The 21,312-nt window shown below is 41.4% G+C and overlaps 1 protein-coding gene across 1 annotated transcript in view; it reads left to right on the forward strand.

The window, feature by feature from the left end:
* The window catches only part of LOC122558100 (receptor-type tyrosine-protein phosphatase eta-like), a 125,563-nt gene that overhangs the window by 62,667 nt on the left and 41,584 nt on the right, over nt 1-21,312 (forward strand). Inside the window, exons 13-16 of the mRNA XM_043706419.1 lie at nt 2,374-2,649; nt 3,773-4,033; nt 7,897-8,184; nt 9,543-9,689. Coding sequence (XP_043562354.1) covers nt 2,374-2,649; nt 3,773-4,033; nt 7,897-8,184; nt 9,543-9,689 — 972 coding nt within the window. The remainder of the gene's footprint in view (nt 1-2,373; nt 2,650-3,772; nt 4,034-7,896; nt 8,185-9,542; nt 9,690-21,312) is intronic.

A 21,312-nucleotide genomic window follows, 5' to 3' on the forward strand; every position in this document is an offset into this window, starting at 1 on the left:
TGCCCGAAACATCGATTCTCCTGTTCCCTGGATGCTGCCTGACCTGCTGCACTTTTCCAGCAACACATTTCCAGCTCCCAACTCCTGTACTCAGTAGTCTGACCAATAAAGGAAAGCATAGCAAATGCATTCTTCACTATCCTATCTACGTGCGACTCCACTTTCAAGGAGCTATGTACCTGCACTCCAAGGTCTCTTTGTTCAGCAACACTCCCTAGGACCTTACCATTAAGTGTATAAGTCCTGCTAAGATTTGCTTTCCCAAAATGCAGCACCTCGCATTTATCTGAATTAAACTCCATTTGCCACTCCTCAGCCCATTGCCCCATCTGGTTCAGATCCTGTTGTAATCTGAGGTAACCCTCTTCGCTGTCCACAACACCTCCAATTTTGGTGTCATCTGCAAACTTACTAACTATACCTCTTATGCTCACATCTATATATCGTACAATGTTTCAACTTGTACACTAGTTTTTCTTAGTGAGAAATATCCAAAAGAACCTAATTATGGTTTTAAGATTGATTGCTGTAGGTACCTGTGACTCGCTTAAAATCATTTCATTTTAAGGATTTTCTAGACTGTAGCCACAACTTTAAGATCTCAATGTTTGTCCAGCTCTTTTCCATTGTCCTTCTCAAACCCTTGTCCTTCCATATTTTATATGTATAACTCCCTTTCCTTTCCTTTCCTTTCCTTTCCTTTCCTTTCCTTTCCTTTCCTTCCCTTCCCTTCCCTCCCTCCATCCTTCCCTCCCTCCATCCTTCCCTCCCTCCATCCTTCCCTCCCTCCATCCTCTGCATTGATCTCTGATGCAAAATAACAGGTTCTTCTTTTTTCGTTATGCAGTTTGCCATTTAACCCCATCACGTCCAATATATATTCTCCATCATCCTTCATCTCCTTTTTACAAGGGAGTTCCTTTATCTTTCAATTCCGACACACATCAAAGAAACCAGCCTTTCATTTTTCTTCAAAAATGCCCCACTGACCTTTACTGAGGCTGGATTTCATGGGCCAGCAATTTCTGTCTCAGAGGAGACTGCCTGTCCTGTTCTCATTGCCTTGGAGACAAGCCTGGCTTGGAGGTGGGTTCACCACTTCTCGATGCAGGCCTAAGGCAGCCATGAAAGTAGATGGATGACATCCACACAGACATCAACCCCGCTTTTATTCATGGTGGTGGTTGTTACGGTTGGCCCATAGCCTGTTACCCTCTCCTCATGCCCCCATGGCCTCTCTCTGTGTTCCCTAACCTGCAATCTTGTTCCCGACCTCTCCGCCCCCACCCCCTCTCCGGCCTATCACCCTCACCTTAACCTCCTTCCACCTATCACATTCCCAATGCCCCTCCCCCAAGTCCCTCCTCCCTACCTTTTATCTTAGCCTGCTTGGCACACCTTCCTCATTCCTGAAGAAGGGCTTATGCCCAAAACATCGATTCTCCTGCTCCTTGGATGCTGCCTGATCTGCTGCGCTTTTCCAGCAACACATGTTTCAGCTCTGATCTCCAGCATCTGCAGTGCTCACTTTCTCCTTTTACAAGGATCTTGCCAGGGTTGGAGGATTTGAGCTGCAGGGAGAGGCTGATTAGGCTAGAGCTGTTTCTCTGCAGTGTTGGAGGCTGAAGGGTGACCTTATCAAGGTTTATAAAATAATGAGGGGAATGGACTGGATAAATAGACAAAGTCTTTTCCCTGGATTGGGGGAGTCGAGAACTTGAGGGCATAGGTTTAGGGTGAGAGGGGCAAAATTTAAAAGGGGCCTAAGGGGCAAGATTTTCATGCAGAGGATGGTGTGTGTATGAAATGAGCTGCCAGAGGAAGTGCTGGAGGCTGGTGCAAATGTAGCATTTAAAAGGCATCTGGTTGGGTATATGAATAGGAGGGGTTTAGAGGGATATGAGCCAAGTGCTGGCAAATGGGACTAGATTAGGTTCGGATATCTAGTTGGCATGGATGAGTTGGACCAAAGGGTCTGTTTCCGTGCTGTACATCTCTGACTCTGTGATTCTAAATGTTTTCAAAATATGTCATTGGCTCAAGACACATTGCAGGAAGGATGCATATCTAGAGCAGCTCCCCTTGACTGAGCAAATTCTATACACCAGGTTTGTTACCGAGTCCAGTTTCTATTGTAGTTGGCAGTGAATCTTATTATTTTAAAGATGTTAAAATGAAAGTTCCTTTGGGGATTTGTGATCATGAGATCTGACATTGCCACATGTCCTATAATGCAATATCAATCAATTCTGCTCATTTAATAATCATGCTTAGTGCAAGACCAAGACTGAGTCATTGTAATTTCTAAAGCTACATTTCTTTCAAATTTTCTCAGGCAAAAGATTCCCTGATATAACTTTATTTTTTCCACAGTTCCCACACCACCTGGACCCATAAACGTGACTAGCTTTACTACTTCCACCATTGACTTTGAGTGGGGACGGCCTGAGAATATGGATATCGGAACCTACAACTTTACTGTTACTTACCACAAAACGCAAACAACTAATAGTAACACCACCAAATCTGAGGAAATTAACAAATCCAGTATTGACAACTTAGAATCCGGAACCAGCTACACCATAACTATTGTAACTACTATCCCTCAAAATTTGAACAGTAGCTCTGTAACAAGATCTCAAACTACAAGTAAGTGTCCTGTGCTGTATCCTTCATAATAGACTTTGTTTGGCTATTCAGATGAATGAATATTTTTGTCTTCTATTCATAGTGTCTTTTAAGAGATTTCTTAAACTAAACTTGGTAAATCATTCATATAGTACCACTAATTTAATTGAATTGGATGAAAATATTCATTCCATCTGATGTCACATTGGTTGTCAGTTTCTATTAATGAGCTGAGCTTGATTATGCTTATGTAACCTATACTCAGGATTGATGATGCTTTCCACAATTAGTTGGAAGTTCAAGTCTGAGTTTCCAATCATTAATGTTACTTCCATGTAAAGTTTCTTTCTGGGGAATGAGTGCTATCCGACTTTTGTTTTTGCAGTCTAATGTACGCAGTTGAGGTTGAGTTGTGTCAAAAGTCTTTATGGTTGAATGTTAAATCATGTTGAGACTCCAGCTAATGATGCAAGGTTATAACTTCTTAACCAGAATGCTCCAAGATAATGTGTCTGTGTCTTTCTTCATGAAAACTTTTACGTTTTGAGCATGCTGGCACAGTGCAACTAACAAGAAAGACATCAAAGTTTGCAGTCTTCAGATTATTTTCAGTAATATGTGCAAATGTGTATTGAATTGGGTGGAGGGTGATGATGATTACCTGACTAGAAAGATAGTTACAGTTGGGTGCTTTAATTTCTGCACTATTGATGACACATGCCATCATTTTATGGATGATTGAAAGTAGACTAATGCACTAGTAACTGGCCTGGTAAGAGTTCTCCTGTTTTTTGTGTACAGGACATAACTGAATAATTTTTCAAATGCTGCTTAGATTCCATGTTATAGCTGTACTGGAACAGCTTGGCTCGGTACATGGCAAGTTCCAGAGTGCAAGTCTTCAGTACTATTGTCTTTGTAATATCTGGCTAAAAATTATTACAAAACCTTCAGCTTTATATTTTGCATTGATGTGTTCAAGTTGATAAGTTGTCAGAATCAAATTAGGTGTTTCCAAGGATAAGTCCAGTCAACAGTATTACAGTCCCTAATAACTGTAGATTGCTTTCTGTAAAGGCAAGTAAATTTACCAAGAGAACGAAGAATACCAGGTAATTTTAAACTTATTTTTTTTTATCTTCAGAACCAAACCCCATCAGAAATCCTGAAGTTGTAAGTAGCAACACCGTATCAATAAATCTGACCTGGGAAGAGCCACTTGAGTACAAGAGTGAGTACACGTACAGAGTGAAAACAGATGGAAATCCATCTTCCGAAAAGAAGGTCAATACCAGTTATATTGTTCTCAGTGACTTGACGCCAGGAGCTAAGTTCACATTCACCATCTTCACCCTGGCAGCAGATAGCACTAAATCAGACTCTGCCATTTTAGACCAGTGCACAGGTAAGTGCTGAAGCTTCCAATTGTTTGTCAATTTGTTCGCCCTAAACTGTATTATCAGTATTTAAAGACAAAGATTAATTCTATCTCTCTCTCTCTCTCTCTCTCTCTCTCTCTCTCACACACACACACACACACACACACACACACACACACACCTGCCTCTCATGCACACATTTTCACAGGTAAAAACAAATTTATTTATATGAAAGATGAAAGCAAACAAGCAGCTTCATTGCATGAAAGCAGAATCAGAAATTCCAATTTGTGGGCGGCACAGTGGTTAGCACTGTTGCCTCACAGCGCCAGAGATCTGGGTTCAATTCCCGCCTCAGGCGACTGACTGTGTGGAGTTTGCACATTCTCCCCGTGTCTGCGTGGGTTTCCTCCGGGTGCTCCGGTTTCCTCCCACAGTCCAAAAATGTACAGGTCAGGTGAATTGGCCATGCTAAATTGTCCATAGTGTTAGGTGCAGGGGTAAATGTAGGGGAATGGGTCTGGGTGGGTTGTGCTTCGGCGGGTCGGTGTGGACTTGTTGGGCCGAAGGGCCTGTTTCCACACTGTAAGTAATCTAATCTAATCTAATTAATTTCATATCGGGGACACAATCCACAGGTGAAATAAATCCATAATCAGTTGGAATGCTGAAAGCAGAGTAATAGAAACTTCAGTTTTAAAGAAAGAAAGTAGCCTCTGTTTGTTTCAGTTTCTCAGCTACAGGGACCACAGGAACCAAAAGGCTACCCCAGCTACATTGCTGGTTCAAGCACCTGAATACAGTATGCTAGATAGAATCATAAATAATTGCTGTACAGAATGAGATCATTGGGTTTGCCATGTCCCCACTGGTTCTGCAGGAGGAATCTACCTTTTCCTACTCCCTCATGTCTCTGCATGGTTTTCCAGTAACGTAATGATCCAATTCCCCTTTGAAAAATATGGTGGAACCTGTCTCCTGCAGACTGTCTCTGACAGTGCATTCCTAACCATTCACTATGTAAAACATTTTTCCAAATGTTGAAATTGTTTCTTTAACCATCTGTTTTGTTGGTACTCCACCATTACACTAATGCAAATAGTTTTTCCCCAACTAGTTTATCAGTAACTCATGATTTTGAATACCTCTCTCATCCTCTCTCAGCCTTCTCTGAGGAAAACAGTCCAAACTAGCCATGAAACTGAACTTCCTTGTCACTGGAGCCATTCTCACACCTACCTTCACAGTTCACAGTATTTCCAAGTTAAATATTGTCTGCAAATTTCAAAAATGTCTCTCTTCACCAAGGTCGATGTCGTTGCTATATGCGAAGAAGATTCGGGATCCTAAAATCTACCCTTGGGGAACTCTAATACAAATCTTCCACCAGTCTGTAAACAATAACCCGTTAGCTTCCACTCTGTTCCTGTCAATCAACCAATTTAATATTCTTGTTGATAGTGTTCCTTTAATTCCAAAAGTTCTAACTTTGAAGACAATCTGCTGTGTGCCACTTCAGCAGATGCCTTTTGAAATCCATGTACTCTACAGCAACAACATTACTCTCATCAACCTTCTTTGATACTTAATCAAAAAACTTAAAGTAAACACAATTTATCCTTAACAAATCCATGGTGGCTTTTCTTAATTCAATCATGTTTACCCAATTAACTATTAATTTTCTTCCAGTCCCCCAAATACTTCCAACGTAGCCAAACATGTGATTACAGTAAAACAAAGCTACCATTTCCACATGGATGCATTACCAGACCAGCATCACCAATTTTGCCAAGCTTCACGGAAATCATTTTTGGGAGCAAAAACTAGACCAATTTCTCTGTTAGCTGAGGTAAAAGATGGAATCCCTGGTCCAAGAGTAGAAGAAATATTTCTTTCAGTGTCTGTGTTTTTTGAAGTATTTGTGATAAGTTTGTAAGTTTATGGTTATCACTCTGCTTTCTAATATTACATCTTCCACTAAATTAGAATATACTACTCATACATGAGCTGGGACTTGGTGTCACAAGCCCCAGAAGTTTACCAGACGCCCCCACACAGTTCATTCAAGTCAAAATTTAATCCAACTGTTATGCTTTTTCTTCCCATCATCTTTCACCTTGCAATTTCCACTGCCCTCATTTCACATCACATGGGTTCCAATGGGTCTGTGTCAGCCTAGAATGACCTGTCTCTGTCAATTCAAAGTTGTAAGATTCCCAAATCAATATTGGAAATATTAAATTGACATGCACTTCCTATCAGTTACGATACTTGCCCATGGAAATTGATGTGCTGAAGTTACATACTTCTCAATAGATGTTAATGGCATGTGATAAGATCCATAAATAGTGTCCACTATAAGAGTGAATGTAGGAATTTATAATGAAAGATGAAAGGACAGAATGTATGACTTTAATATTGAGACTCTCTTATGTAAATCTCTCTCTTTATCCTTCTCTGAATATTATAACCAGTATATATTCCCTGACATCTACCAAGCTAAACCACATCTTTTGTTACATTCAGTCCATTATTATTCATGCTTGTGAATCTCCAGTTTTGTTTTAAAGCTTTCTTCATTGACATCTCTGGGTTTCAAATATTATTCTTATTCTCTTAAGCTGATTAAGTCGCATTAAGCACTCCTGCATGGAGGATGAAACCTTTCACCCATGTCTTTGTGTTAGTCTTCACGTCCTAAAGATCTCAGTCCATTTTTGGGAATAATATCTCTCCATCTGTGTATTTGCTACCCTTACCTTTCTGTTGCAATTGTAAATGAGGTCCTTCTCTATGGCTTATATTCCAGTTTACAATGTTTTCTCTTTAGATCCTCCATTTTTCTTCCTGTTATTGATTCCAATAAAAGATATGATTTGTGCCTGTTCCTTTCACCCCCTCAGAAATGTTTTGTGCCTACTACGTGACAACCCCTAACCTGATCTTTGTGACCCAAGAAAACGATCTGTGACTCTTGATTCATGTGCTTGTGACACCAAGCCCCAGCTCATGTATGGAGATATTAATCAACAAATGTTACAAAACAGATGCCTGTGTGTCCAATATGCTGCCAACCTGACAGACCCCAGAATAGCAATGGTAGAGGGATTGCTATCAGTTCCCAGTTGCGCATACATTGAAAAACATCTCTGTTGATCTCCACTTCCTTTCTTTACAGCAATCAATTAATTAGTCCAGTTCCATGTTACATCACCGGGCAAAGCCGAACAAACGGTTTCTAGTATTGAAGAACTAAAATGAAATAAAGTCACAATATAACAATAATGGAAGTCTATTTTTGAACTGTTGCTCACTCCACAGGAGTAAAGCTCCACCCTTTTCTAAGGTTTGCAATATGCTGGTCAACAATTGCTGCTCGATGCTGATCATTGGCAAATTGTAGATGTGCCTTTCCTTGTGTTTTAATGGGTATGTGCAGTTTGAAATGTCAAGCTTAACTTCACAGATTGGAGGTGCTAAGGTTTGATCCATGGCTATGAAGAAGTAATCTAATCTCAGGTTAGCCAACTAATGCTGAAACTAATCTTAGCGCTCCTCAGCACAACTCAGTTAGGCGTCCTTGTCCAGATTATTCAGTGAAGGTCAAGTTAAGTTCAGTTAGAATGGGATCCTAGGATCAAGCAATTTGTCAAGACCCATTTGCTGGGTTCTCACAAGAAGAGCTACTAGAGTGATGGTCTAAAGTAGGGGGAATACTCTTCGAGAGATATCTAAACAAGCCACATCTTCAAGGGAGAAGTTGGGAAAGGCACATCAGAACTTAAATAAAGGGGGAAAACAATGAGATTGTTATAGAACAGATTGTTATTTCTTCAAATCTTGTCTTTAATTGAAGAAGGTTTTCATTGATGTTCTGGTTCCCCTGCAGAGGCAGCTACAGTTAATCCTTCTTCACTGAAGTGTACAGGAATGGAGCTCCAGCCTGTCCTTAAATTGGAGTGGGACTGTCCAACTGGAGTGAACACCGGCTTTGTTATTAAAGCAGCAAACTCCAGCACTCTCCTAACTCATAATGCTTCGAGCTGTGCCTCAGGAATTCAAGAATTCATGCTGAACGATATTGCATTCTTCACACACTATTCATTGAATATCACTACCGTGTCATGTGGTGCATCGAGCACACCGACCAGTATCGACTGCACGTCCGGCATTACACGTAAGTTTAAATTCAGCAGGCTCTCTTCACAATATAAAAAAATGTGCAATGTAAGATCATATGGATCTGGAGCCTGGGTCTGTAGGACTCCAGATAAGATGTGATCTCTTACCATGCTCTGGATATAGTTATGTTCAATACAGTCTGTTGCTGTTTATTGTAGATATCGCATTACTGCACTAGGAACAAAACATTTGGCAATCCACCCATTTTTCCAACCATTAAGCTTAACAGTCAAGAAAGCACATACTGGGAGGGAGTGGTTTACGGTGAATATAAGTTCGCAATGTGCAGTGCTTATGTATGCTAGGACTGCAGAGATAAGGCTTGAGCTGATTCACTGCTGCTTTAGATAATTGCAATGAACTAAATATTACCCTTTTGCTTTTTTATCCAGAGCAGAAAATAGGAGTAGACCATTCAGCCCTATGAGTCTTCTCCATCATTCAGAATGACCATGGCTGATCATCCTCCTCAGTATCCTGTTCCTGTTTTCGTCCCAAATTCTTAGATCCCCTTAGCTCTTAAAAGGTATATCTGTCTATCTTCTTGAAAATATCCAATGTTTGGCCTCAACTGCTTTTTGTGAAAGAAAATTCCAGAGGCTCACCATTCTCTGGGTGAAGAAATTTCTGCTCTTCTAAGTCCTAAATGGCCTACCCATACCCTTAGACTGTGAGCTTCGGCTCTTGACTCCCCGGTCATTGGAAACATCCAGCAGTCCTTATTCCCTTCGTAGTGTTAATGACTTTCTACACACATGTACTGGATGTTAAACTTTTTTCCATTTTCAAGCTCTTGACACAAGTGTATATCTCCCAGGGGAACAGATTGGGAAACCCCATTTCTGTCCATTAAATCCAATCAGAAATATTATTTAGAGTTTGGTTGATTCATTCGAGGCTGGTAAAATAATGCCACTTGTGCTGTTTAAAGGTTCAGGCTGAGATATTGTACTGGGGCAGAGTAAAAGGATTTTTCTCCATATCCAAACCTACTTTAGATAAACTGATCTGCCTGAAACAGAATCTAAGTGCCTGAAATGCAAGAATCCTATATTGCAATAATAGGAACAAGAAATTAACTTGAGCAAAACCATTTTCCCTACTCTGTAATGAGCTTTGAAATACATGTTGTTAGATAAATTTATTGAAATTAAATAAATTCAAGATGTTTTCTTGAAAGAGAATGGGGAAAAGAAATTCTGCAGTCCAAATGCAGCTACTAATAAAGGGCAATTGTTTTGCTTTTAATATTCCTAAAAGGTTCTTGTATTGCATCTCACTCAAATATTGGCATACAACCAGGATATTGAAAAGATATTGTGCTGTTTCATTTTACTTCTCATTTATTTGTAGACCCACCTGTGCCTGCTGGTAAATTACAAGTGCCAAGTCCAGAAGTTACCCACAAATCCATTACATTCGAGATCAGAGAAAATGCATTTAGCTCCGACAATGGGCCACTTGAAGCAATTGCTGTGATTGTTACAAAAGAAGATAACAGTAAGTAACGTTCTTCAGCGTTTGAACTGAATTAAAATCCTTATTCTTCTGTGAGCAGTTGCACTCATCGAATGATCCTGATACTGGCTGATTTGTATTGTACCACAAGTGCAGATATCCTTACCCTTGACCTTCTATTTTACACTTTTCCTTGATGTGAAAGTTTAGTAAATTAGGATTTCTTGCCTCCATCCTTAGATCCTGGACATGGATTCATTTATGTCAATAGATAGGTACCCACAGCACTAATCAAATTGTCAGGGTGCTTGAAACATATCGTGGCCATGAAAAGTGGAGAAATATTCTGCATACTATTGGCAGATGGTGGTGGCCATTCAGTTGAATGAGATTTTTGTTTTCACTGACATCAGTTTTTTGTTCTTGATCAATGATCTGGAGAAAGGCACTGCAGAGCTGTCTTCAGGCTCCTAGACAAAATATTTATACCACAGCAAATTTTGTTTTAACCAGCACCATATCAATTGGCACTCTTGGTAAACCAGCAAAAATTATTTACCTCAAATACCGCGTACTACCATGATGTCTGAGTATTTATGCTGTAAATAAAGTAGGACAGTGATGTGTATATCCCATATTACATTTGTTACTTTATGTTTTTACATTGATTTTAATAGATGTGTTGACTTTTTTATGGAGGGATATTCATGTCTCAGAGCTTTGCTTGGTCAGGGTTTTACTGCAGTTATGCTTCTTGATTATCTGAAATATTTGATCAACCAGCACGCTCCTGGTCCCAAAAATGCCGGTTAATAAAACACTTGTTATATGTGGATGTTAGAAACTGTTTCAGAAATGAAGGATTCCTGTGAGTGCAATACTCACTGTTTTCGAATGGTGCTCGTCTGACTGTCTTTGGGAATTGGGGGAAGAATTTTGCAAAATTTTCCTTCTTCCCCCAATCCCACGTTGGCTTTATTTTTGCACCTCATAGAGCATATGTGGCTGGTCATTGAGAGTTTGAGAGTGCAGACGTTAAAGCATAATAGCACGAGAAAAGTTTGTTGAATCACCTCGTCTTTTCCGATCTGTCGCCTTTACAATTTTGTACCAAATAACAGTTTTTAAAAATGTGTAAGACAAGAATTGAGCTATGCAAAAATGCTAGTCAATTCAATCCATAGTATTCAAGACTAAGCTATGACTGGGAATTTATTGAACTTGATGGAGTGCGACGATAACAGGGATTGGCCAGATTCTCTCACATTACATCTTTTCACCTTTTTTACAACTGCTGTACTAATGTTTAGGGTCCAGTATATCCTGATGCAGGCTTAAGCCCAAAATATCGATTCTTCTGCTCCTCGGATGCTGCCTGACCTGCTGTGCTTTCCCAGCATCTGGTTTCTCAACTATCATCTCCAGCATCTGCAGTCTCACTTTCTCCCGGTCCAGTATATCAGTCTTGCTATGGAAAACCTGCCAATTGGGTGATCACTAGAACCTTGCTCACTAGGAATACTTGTCCAGACTGGGTGGTTAAATCAGCTCACCAAACTCACAGCAAGTTACAATTCAGTGTGAAACAACAAGCCGATATATTGAGGATCACTATTACCCATAAATGTCTAATTAAGATACAAACTTGATGTATGCAAAAGCTTTAGTGGTTAGCAACATAGAAGTTTCCTTGACTGTTTCAATGAAGTTGAAAACATTCTAAGGCAATAAGGGAGGCACAATACGTCACTACCTTCCTGTTAAAACAAGTATAAGCTTGGCCAGACACACAACTGCAAATGCCGAAGAAAATAAGGCAGAGTTAGCGAGGTTTGAGAAGATTTGTAGCTCAGGTTGAGGTTCTGGATTTGGTTTGCTCGTTGAGCTGGAAGATTCATATTCAGACATTTCGTCACCATACTGGGTAACATCTTCATTGAGCCTCCAGATGAAGCATTGCTAATGATTCCTGCTTTCTATTTATATGTTTGGGTTTCTTTGGGTTGGGATGTCATTTCCTGTGGTGACATAATTTCCTATGATGATGTCATTTCCTGTGCTTTTTCTCAGGGTGTGGTAAATGGGGTCCAAGTCAATATGTTTGTTGATAGAGTTCCGATTGGAATGCATGCTTCTAGGAATTCTCAGCATGTCTCTGTTTGGCACGAGAATTCCAATTCTGTCTTGTGGGGGTTGCCTCCACCACACACTGGCTATGCATTCCAGATCCTAATTAACCATTGTATGAAAACAATTTTCCTCATGTCACCAACTCCCCTAAACCTGTTCCTCTTGTTTTTATCCTTCCCTACATACTCCATGTGGAGCCCTCTCGTGTTTTGAACATGTTTATCAAGTAACCTCTCAACCTTGTCTGTCACGAAGATCGACTCCCACTACTCCTATCTTAGTAAATAGCTGAAGTTCCCAATAAGTGGAACAATTCTCATGAATCTTTGCAAAACTCTATCTAATATTTCACATCATTCCAGCTGAGAATAACATGCAATTGCAATGTACCTTCCTTGGTATTGTACTCTATGCCACTGTTGTTAATCCCGGAATGATCAAACATAGAACATTGAACATTATAGCGCAGTACAGGTCCTTCGGCCCTTGATGTTGTGCTGAACTGCAAAATTAATCTGATGCCCCTCTAATATCCTCCCCATGTCTGCGTGGGTTTCCTCCGGGTGCTCCAGTTTCCTCCCACAGTCCAAAGATGTGAAGGTCAGGTGCATTGTCCATGCTAAGTTGCCCATAGTGTTACGTGCATTAGTCAGTGGTAAATGTAGGGGAATGGGTTTGGGTGGGTTGCTCTTTGGAGGGTCGGTGTGGACTTGTTTCCACACTGTAGGGAATCTAATGTAATCTAACCTACACCGTTCCATTATTATCCATACGTATGTCCAATGCCCATTTAAATGCCCTCAAAGTCGGCGAGTCTACTCCTGTTGCAGACAGGCTGTTCCACGCCCCCTACAACTCTGAGTAAAGAAACTACCCCTGATATCTGTCCTAAATCTATTACCCCTCAATCTAAAGCTACGTCCCCTCGTGTTAGCTTTCACCATCTGAGGAAAAAGGCTCTCACTGTTCATCCTATCTAATCTTCTGATTATCTTAAATGTCTTGATTAAGTTATCTCTCAACCTTCCTCTCTCCGACAAAAACAGCCTCTGTTCCCTCAGCCATTCCTCGTAAAACCTTCCTTCCATACCAGGCAGCATCCTAGTAAATCTCCTCTGAACCCTTTCCAAAGCTTCCAAATCCTTCCTATAATGCAGTGACCAGAACTGCATGCAGAACTGCAGCCTTACCAGTGTCTTGTAAGCTGAAGCATGACCTTGTGGCTTCGAAACTCAAGCCCCTAGCAATAAATGCCAATACAGCATATGTCGTCTTAACAACCCTAGCAACCAGGGTGGCAACTTTCAGGGATTTATGCACCTGGACACAGGCATCTCTCTGATCATCTACACTGCTAAGAATTTTATCATTAGCCCATTTTCTGCATTCCTGTGAATTGAACTACCTCACACTTTTCCACATTAACCTCCATTTGCCACTTCTCAGCCCAGCTCTACATCTTATCTCTGTGACCCACAACATTCTTCAACACTATATACCACTCTGCCTACCTTAGTGTCATCTGCAAATTTACTAACCATCCTTTTTATGCTATCCTCCAGATCATTTATAAAATTGACAAACAGCATTGGCCCCAAAACAGATCTTTGCGGCACACCACTGGTAAACTGAGCTTCAGGATAAATATTTCCCATCCACTACCATCTCTTTCTTCTTTCAGCTAGCCAATTTCTGATGCAAACCGCTAAATCACTTTCAATCCTGAAACTCCGTGTTTTATGCAATAGCTTACCATGGGGAAGCTTATCAAACGCCTTACTGAAGTCCATATACACCACATCAACAGCCTTACATTCATCTACCAGTTTTGTCACTTTCTCGAAGAACTCAATAAGGTTAGTGAGACATGACCTATCCTTCTCAAAACCGTGCTAACTATCCCTAATTAAATTATTCCTTTCCAGATTATTATAAATCCTACCTCTCATAACCTTTTTCAACACCTTGCCCATAACCAAAGTAATGCTCACTGGCATTGAAAAACGTGGTGCTGAAGAAACGCAGCAGGCCAGGCAGCATCCGAGGAGCAGGGCTGAAGAAGGGCTTATGCCCTTCCTGAAGAAGGGCTTATGCCCGAAACATCGATTCTCCTGCTCCTCGGATGCTGCCTGGCCTGCTGTGTTTTTCCAGCACCACATTTTTCAACTCTGGTCTCCAGCATCTGCAGTCCTCACTTTCTCCTAAGGCTCACTGGCCTATAGTTACCAGGGTTATCCCGACTCCCCTCCTTAAACAAGGGAATGACAATAGCTATCCTCCAGTCTTCTGGCACTACTCCTGTCGACAATGATGATGTAAAGCTTGAAGCCAAAGGCTCTGCAATCTCCTCCTTGGCTTTCCAGAGAATCCAAGGATAAATCCCATCCGGCCCCAGGGTCTTATCTATTTTCAGATCTTCCAAAATTGCTAAAGCCTCCTCTTTGTAAACCTCAATCCCATCTAATCTTGTAGCCTGTATCTCCGTATTCTCAAGAACATTGCCCTTTTCCAATGTGAATACTGACGAAAAGCATTCATTAAGCATTTCCCCTATGTCCTCAGATTCCACACACAACTTTCCACTACTATCTTTGATTGGCCTTAATCTTTTCCCTGTCATTCTTTTATTCCTGATATACTTATAGAAGGGCCTAGTGTTTTCCTTGATCCTATCCGCCAACAACTTCTCATGTCTCTTCTTAGCCCTCTCTTGAGATCGTTTCTGGCTAACTTATAACTCTCAAGCCCCCTAAATGAGTCTTCATGCCTTATCCTCACATAAGCCTTCCTCTTCCTCTTAACAATAGCTTCAACTTCTTTAGGAAATCATGGCTCCCTCTCTCAACAACTACCTCCCTGCCTGATAGGTATATACTTATCAAGGACCCACAGTATCTATTCCTTGAATAAGCTCTACATTTCAAGAGTGTCCATTCCCTGCAGCTTCTTTCCCCATCCTTTGCACCCTAAATCTTGCCAAATCGCATCATTTATACCCCAGTTATACCTCTTTCCCTGCAGTACATACCTATCTATGCCCACTGCTATTGTGAACATAACCGAATTGTGGTCACTATCACCAAAGTACTCACCTACCTCCATATTTAACACCTGCCTGGGTTCATTCCCCAGTACCAAATCCAATATGGCATCACCTCCTTGTTGGCCTGTCTACACACTGTATCAAAAAACCCTCCTCCACACATTGAACAAAAACTGGCCCATCTAAACTACATGAATATAGTATTTCCAATCAATATTGGGGAAGTTAAAGTCTCCCATCACCTATTACTCTCGCTCCTATCAAGAATCATCTTTGTTATCCTTTCCTCTACGTTCCTGGAACAATTCAGAGGCCTATAGAAAACTCCCAACAGGGTGACCTCTCCTTTCCTGTTTCTAACCTCAGCCCAAACTACCTCAGTGGATGAGTCCTCACACGTTATTTCAGCTGCTGTAATACTACCCTTGATTAATATTGCCACACCCCTGCCTCTTTTACCATCTTCTCTGTTCTTGCTGAAACATCAAAATCCCGGTAACCATTCCTGTCCCTCCTCTAGCCATGTCACTGAAATGGCCACAACATCAAAACCCCAGGTACCAGCCCATGCTGTGAGTTCACCCACCTTATTCCGGATGATCCTGGCATTGAAGTATGCACATTTCAAACCAACATCCTGTGTGTCGGTGTCCTCTCGCGACCTTGTAAATCTATCCCTGACCTCGCTACCCTTAACCTCCTGGACACTGGAACTACAATTCAGGATCTCATCCCCCCGCTGCATTAGTTTTAAATCCTCAGGATATTGATACCCGTCTGGTTTAGGTGAAGATCATCCTGTTAGTAGAGGTCTCACCTTCCCCAGAAAGAGCTTCTGTTATCCAAGAATCCAAAACCCTCCCTCCTGCACAATCCCTGCAGCCATGTGTTCAGCTCCGTGCTCTCCCTGTTCCTCACTTCACTAGCACGTGGCACAAGCAACAAACCAGAGATAATAACTCTGTTTGTTCTAACTCTAAGCTTCCACCTGAGCTCCCTGAATTTTTGCCTTAGATCCCCACCTTTCTTCCTACCTATTTCATTGGTGCCTATGTGGACCACGACTTGAGGCTGCTCCCCCTCTCCCTCAAGGATCCTGAAAACACCATCAAAGACATCACGAACCCTGGCGCCTGGGAGGCAACACGCCAATCCTGAGTCTGTCTCGTTCCCACAAAACCTCCAGATCTATCCTTTATTAACTCTGCCATCAATGTCTCCTGCCATCTTCAATGAGTTGTGCAGGTGTCTTTGCTCCTGTGCTCCCTTTAGAATTGTACTCTTTGCTTTCTTGCATTCTTCCGACCAAAGTTGATCACTTCACATTTCTCTACATTAAATTTCATCAGTTAGTTGTCCACACGTTTCATCAATCTATCTACTTTCTTTTCAAAGTTCTACTACCTCATGGTTTATAAATGTCTGAGTTTTACATCATTTTCTAAATATTAATGTTGTACATCAAGGTCTGTGTTGTTCAGATATGTTAGAGGATCAGACATTTTAACACCAACTCTGGGAGGGAATTCCACCATAAAACTCCATTCAGTCTATAAAACAATCATCCAGTGCTACTCTTAGTCTCTTGGCACTCAACCAATTTTGTGTCCATTTTGCTTGTGTCCCTTTTCATAGAATCCCACAGATTGTGAAAACAGGCCATTCAGTCCAACAATTTCACACCAACCCTCCGAAGAGCATTCCAACCAGATCGATCCCCCGCCCTCCCCCACCACCCCATAACCCTGCATTTCCCATGGCTAATACACCTAATCTACACATCCCTGAACATGACGGGGAATTTAGCGTGGCCAATCCACCTAACTTGCACAACTTTGGACTGTGGGAGGAAACCGGAGCATCCGGGTATGTAAAGTAAAGAGTACAATTCTAAAGGGAGCACAAATCATAACCTCTATTGTTCACAAGCCTGTTGTGCAGATCTACCCATTGCCTTTTGTAAATCCATGTACACTGCATGAAGAGCAATACTCTCAACAATCTCATCAAAAACTTGAAGTTAAATAAACATGGTTTTCCCTTCAGAAATCCTTGCTGTTTTTCCTTAATTAGTTCTTATTTGCCCAAATGACTATTGATGTTTTCCCAAAAATTCCCATTACTGAAGTTAAACTGACAAGCCTAAAATGGATGGACTTAACTTTGTATCCATTGTTTTTAAAGGACTGTGGTATTTACATTTCTCCAGTCCCTCTAACTAAGGAATGACTTCCGAATTTGAGAGATACTGGAAAATCCTGCCGTTGCCTCTGCAATTTCCATTGGCTCTCTCTTCCATATTCTTGAATGCATCTGATCTGATCCTCATGTCTTACCAGCTTTAACTACAGATAGCCAACTGTACGCCATTACCATGTCAATTTTAAAACTTTCAAATGTTTGAACTACCTTCTCTTTCACAATAACTTAACAGTATCTTCTGTTTGGTAAAGATAGATGCAAAGTATTCATTTAGTTCTCCAGCTATGTCCCTGTCTGAATGGGTAAATTATCCTTTTAGTCTCTCATCAGCCCAGCTCCTTTCATCACACTCTTACTATTTACTTGCACTGTTAAAACAAAAATAGAGGAATGAATAATATCTTTCCTTATCCCACTCCTCCACTTGTCACAACTAACTTTGAATTAAAAAGGGTGGTGATATTTTCGATTTTTACAGCTCAGTATTAGAAAAGAGTCTGTCCTTAGTAACGGCAATAAGTGTTTATTACAAAGATGTAAGAATCATTGGTGAAATTGGAGGAATGAGAGCAGGAAAGACATTGAATCATTCCTCTATTTTTGTTGTAACAGTGCAGGTTAATACTAAGAGTGTGGTGAGAGGAGTTGGGCTGATTAATGACCAAAGAGGTGATTTACCCATCCAGGCAGGGATGTAGCCGGAGAACTAAATGAATGCTTAACAGTGCACATGTGTATTTTATATAGGCTGTGTCTCCTGATTTCTGTGTCTCGCTGTCTTTCCCCACCACTTCACAAAGCATTCACATTGAGCATGTAGAGGTTCTACAATGACTGACTTATTGTTGTCACATGTACCAAGATACAATGAAAAGTGTTGTTTTGCATGCCATGCAGCCAGATCATACCATACAAAGTACATCAGGTTGGCAAAACAGAGTGCAGAATTGAGTGCGACAGCCGCAGAGAGGGAGATCAGAATTAGCATTTGAGATGTCCAATCATAAGCCTTGGGCAGAGCAGTTGCCAAACCACATTGTGATACACCCAAATAAGATGCTTTCTATGGTGCATCTGTACGAATTTGTAAGAGTCTTTATGGCCATGTCATATCTCCTGAGGAAGTAGAGACATTGTTGTGCTTTCATGACTGTCACGTCGACGTGGGTGGACCGGTACACATTGTTATGATCATCGCTCCCAGGAACTTGATGGTCTCGACCATCTCCAACTCAGCAGCATTGTAGACAGGGGCGTGCCCTTCACAGCTCTTCCTGAAGTCGATGACCAGCTCTTTTATTTTGATGGAGAGATTGTTATCTTTAAACCATGCCCCTAAGCACTCCAATCTCTTACCTGTGTTCTGTCTTGCCATTGTTTGAGATCCAACGTAAGATGGTGATGTCATCAGCAAACTTGTAAATGGAGTTATGGCAGAATTTGGCTACACAGTCATGAGTGTATATGGAGTATAGTAAGGGGCTGAGCACACAGCCTTGTTGGGCACGAGTGTTCAGGATAATGGTGGTGGAGACATTGTCACCTATTCTTACTGATTGCGGTCTATGGGTCAGGAAGTCAAGGATCCAGTTCCAGAGGGGGGACCCAAGGCCTAGGTCTCGAAGTTTAGGGATGAGTTTGCTTGGAATTATGGTGTTGAGGGTGGAACTGGAGTAAGTAGTTTGGAGCCTGAAGCAGGTATACTTGTTATCCAGATGTGCCAGGGATGAGTTTAGGGTCAGAGAGATGGCATCTGCTGTGAGCCTGTTGCATTGGTAGGTGAATTGTAGAGGATCAAGACAATCTGGTTGGCTGAAGTTTATGCGAACCGTAACTATCCCCTCAAAGCACTTGATAATTATGGAGGTCAGAGCCACTGGGCAATGCACATGTTGTGAAACGGTCTGCCTGTGAAAGCCGGTGCAACATAACTGAGTAGATGGGACAGAAAGACTTCACTGGCAAGGGCTATTTTCCCTGGTGCATCAGAGGCTGAGAGGTCTTCTTATGGAGGTTTATAATATCATAAGGGACATGATTTGGAGATGCCGGTGTTGGACTGGGGTGTACAAAGTTAAAAATCACACAACACCAGGTTATAGTCCAACAGGTTTAATTGGAAGCACACTAGCTTTCGGAGCGACGCTCCTTCATCAGGTGATTGTCATGGATATGGTGAAGGGACATGGCTATGGTGAAGGGGCAAGGTCTTTTCCTGTGGATGGAGAAGTCCAAAACTAGAAGGCATAGCTTTAAAGTAAGAGGGAGACCATATATAAAAGGGACCTAAGGGGCAATTTTTCACAGCGGATTGTGCACATATGAATGAGCTGCCAGAGGAAGTGGTATGATTACTGCATTTAAAAGGTATCTGGATGGGTGTATGAATAGGAAGGGTTTAGAGGGATATGGGCCAAATGCTGGGAAATGGGACAATATTTATTTAGGATGTCTGGTTGGTGTAGACAAGTTGGACCAAAGGGTGTATTTCCATGCTGTACATCTCTATGAATGTATGACTCTATTATCCACCGGACGTCTTTAACAAGCAGACCCTTTTGTTATTCAACTTAATTTCAATCTCATTTATCATGCAGTGGCCTCTGGATTTATTTGCCCCAGTTTTCATCTTTGTGGAAATATACCCTGACTGTCTGTGAACGATCTCTTATTTACATTAAAATAGAGCCACTACATTGCTTACATCGGCTAGTCCCAGCCTGGAATGGACATCCCTGGGTCTGCTTTTTTTTTTCTTTTATATCCAGAAGTGCTCTTACACACAACATGTTTTTTTTTGCCCAACACCCAATCACTGTGACCCGGGTCTGCTTGATTTATTTCCTAATCGACCTGTTCAACAATGTTATGAGCAGATGGGGCTTGAACCCAGGCCTCCTGTCCCAGAGGTAGAAAGACTACCGCTGCAACACAACTCTGAGGCTGCTTTGTCTTTGTCTTCTCAGTACAAGAAGTGGGTTTCCCACCACCAAATCACCATGACTTTTGTTTTTTTAACCAATAAATCGCCTGTGTAGCCCATTAGAAATGTACATGCAAAACTTATTACACAATGCACACTATCAAAGATGAGGGCGATGTAGGGAGAATGGTAAGGGGCTAAATCACTGAATCCGCTTTCTTTCTTCTGAAGTCTGCTTTCCAGTTATTTTAATCAGTGTGTCTGGATGTGTTATGACTCAACACCGGGGCAGGTGGAACTTGAATCTGAATCCTCTGCCCCAGAGGTAGAGACACTGCCACTGCACCACAAGTCTGCTTTATTTTTCTCATATATTCAGAAATGCTATTACGCCCAATTAAGTGAATTTCCCACAACTAAAATCGCTGTGATTTTCTCCTTGTGTTTTTTTAAAACTGGAACATTAGATTGAAGGTCTAAAGGTCCCTGGTTCAATCCCAGGTTTCAGCAAAGAGAACGTTTCCTGACAGCTCCAGCCTTGTTTTTAAAAAAACCATTCTAAATTAGAGGAAAACCAATTTTGCCGGTATTAGACAAGAACTGTCAAAGGTTGATTGGGGGCAGATGTTCGCAGCTGGAAAATTGGAACCTTCAAAAATGAGATAACGAGAGTCCAGAGACAGTATATTCCTGTTAGGGTGAAAGACAAGGCTAGTAGGTGTAGGGAATGCTGGATGACTAGAGAAACTAAGGTTTTGGTTAAGAAAAAGAAGGAAGCATATGTCAGGTATAGACATCAAGTAAATCCTAAGAGTATAAAGGCAGTAGGAGTATACTTAAGAGGGAAATCAGGAGAGCATAAAAAGGGGAAATAAGATTGCTTTGGCAAATGGGGTCAGGAGAATCCAAAGGTATAGTGTAAATATGTTAAGGGGCAAAAGGGTAACAATGGAGAGAATTGGGCCCCTCAAAGATCAGCAAGGCAGCCTCTGTGTGGAACCACAGGAGATAGGGAAGATACTAAATGAGTATTTTGCATCATTGCTTACTGTGGAGAAGGACATGGAAGATATAGAATGTGGAGAAATAGATGTTGATATCTTGAAAAATGTGCAAGTTACAAAGGAGGTGGTGCTGGATGCAAAAAAGGTGGATAAATCCCCATGACCTGATCAGGTGTACCCTAGAACACTATGGGAAGCTCAGTGATTGCTGGACCCCTTGCTGAGATATTTGTATCATCGATAGTCACAGGGGAGATGCCGGAAGACTGGAGGTTGGCTAATATGGTGCCACTATTTAAGAAAGGTGGTAAGGAAAAGCCAAGAAACTATAGATCAGTGAGCCTGACATCAGTGGTGGGCAAG

Source organism: Chiloscyllium plagiosum, chromosome 16, assembly GCF_004010195.1.
Source record: "Chiloscyllium plagiosum isolate BGI_BamShark_2017 chromosome 16, ASM401019v2, whole genome shotgun sequence".
NCBI lineage: Eukaryota > Metazoa > Chordata > Chondrichthyes > Orectolobiformes > Hemiscylliidae > Chiloscyllium > Chiloscyllium plagiosum.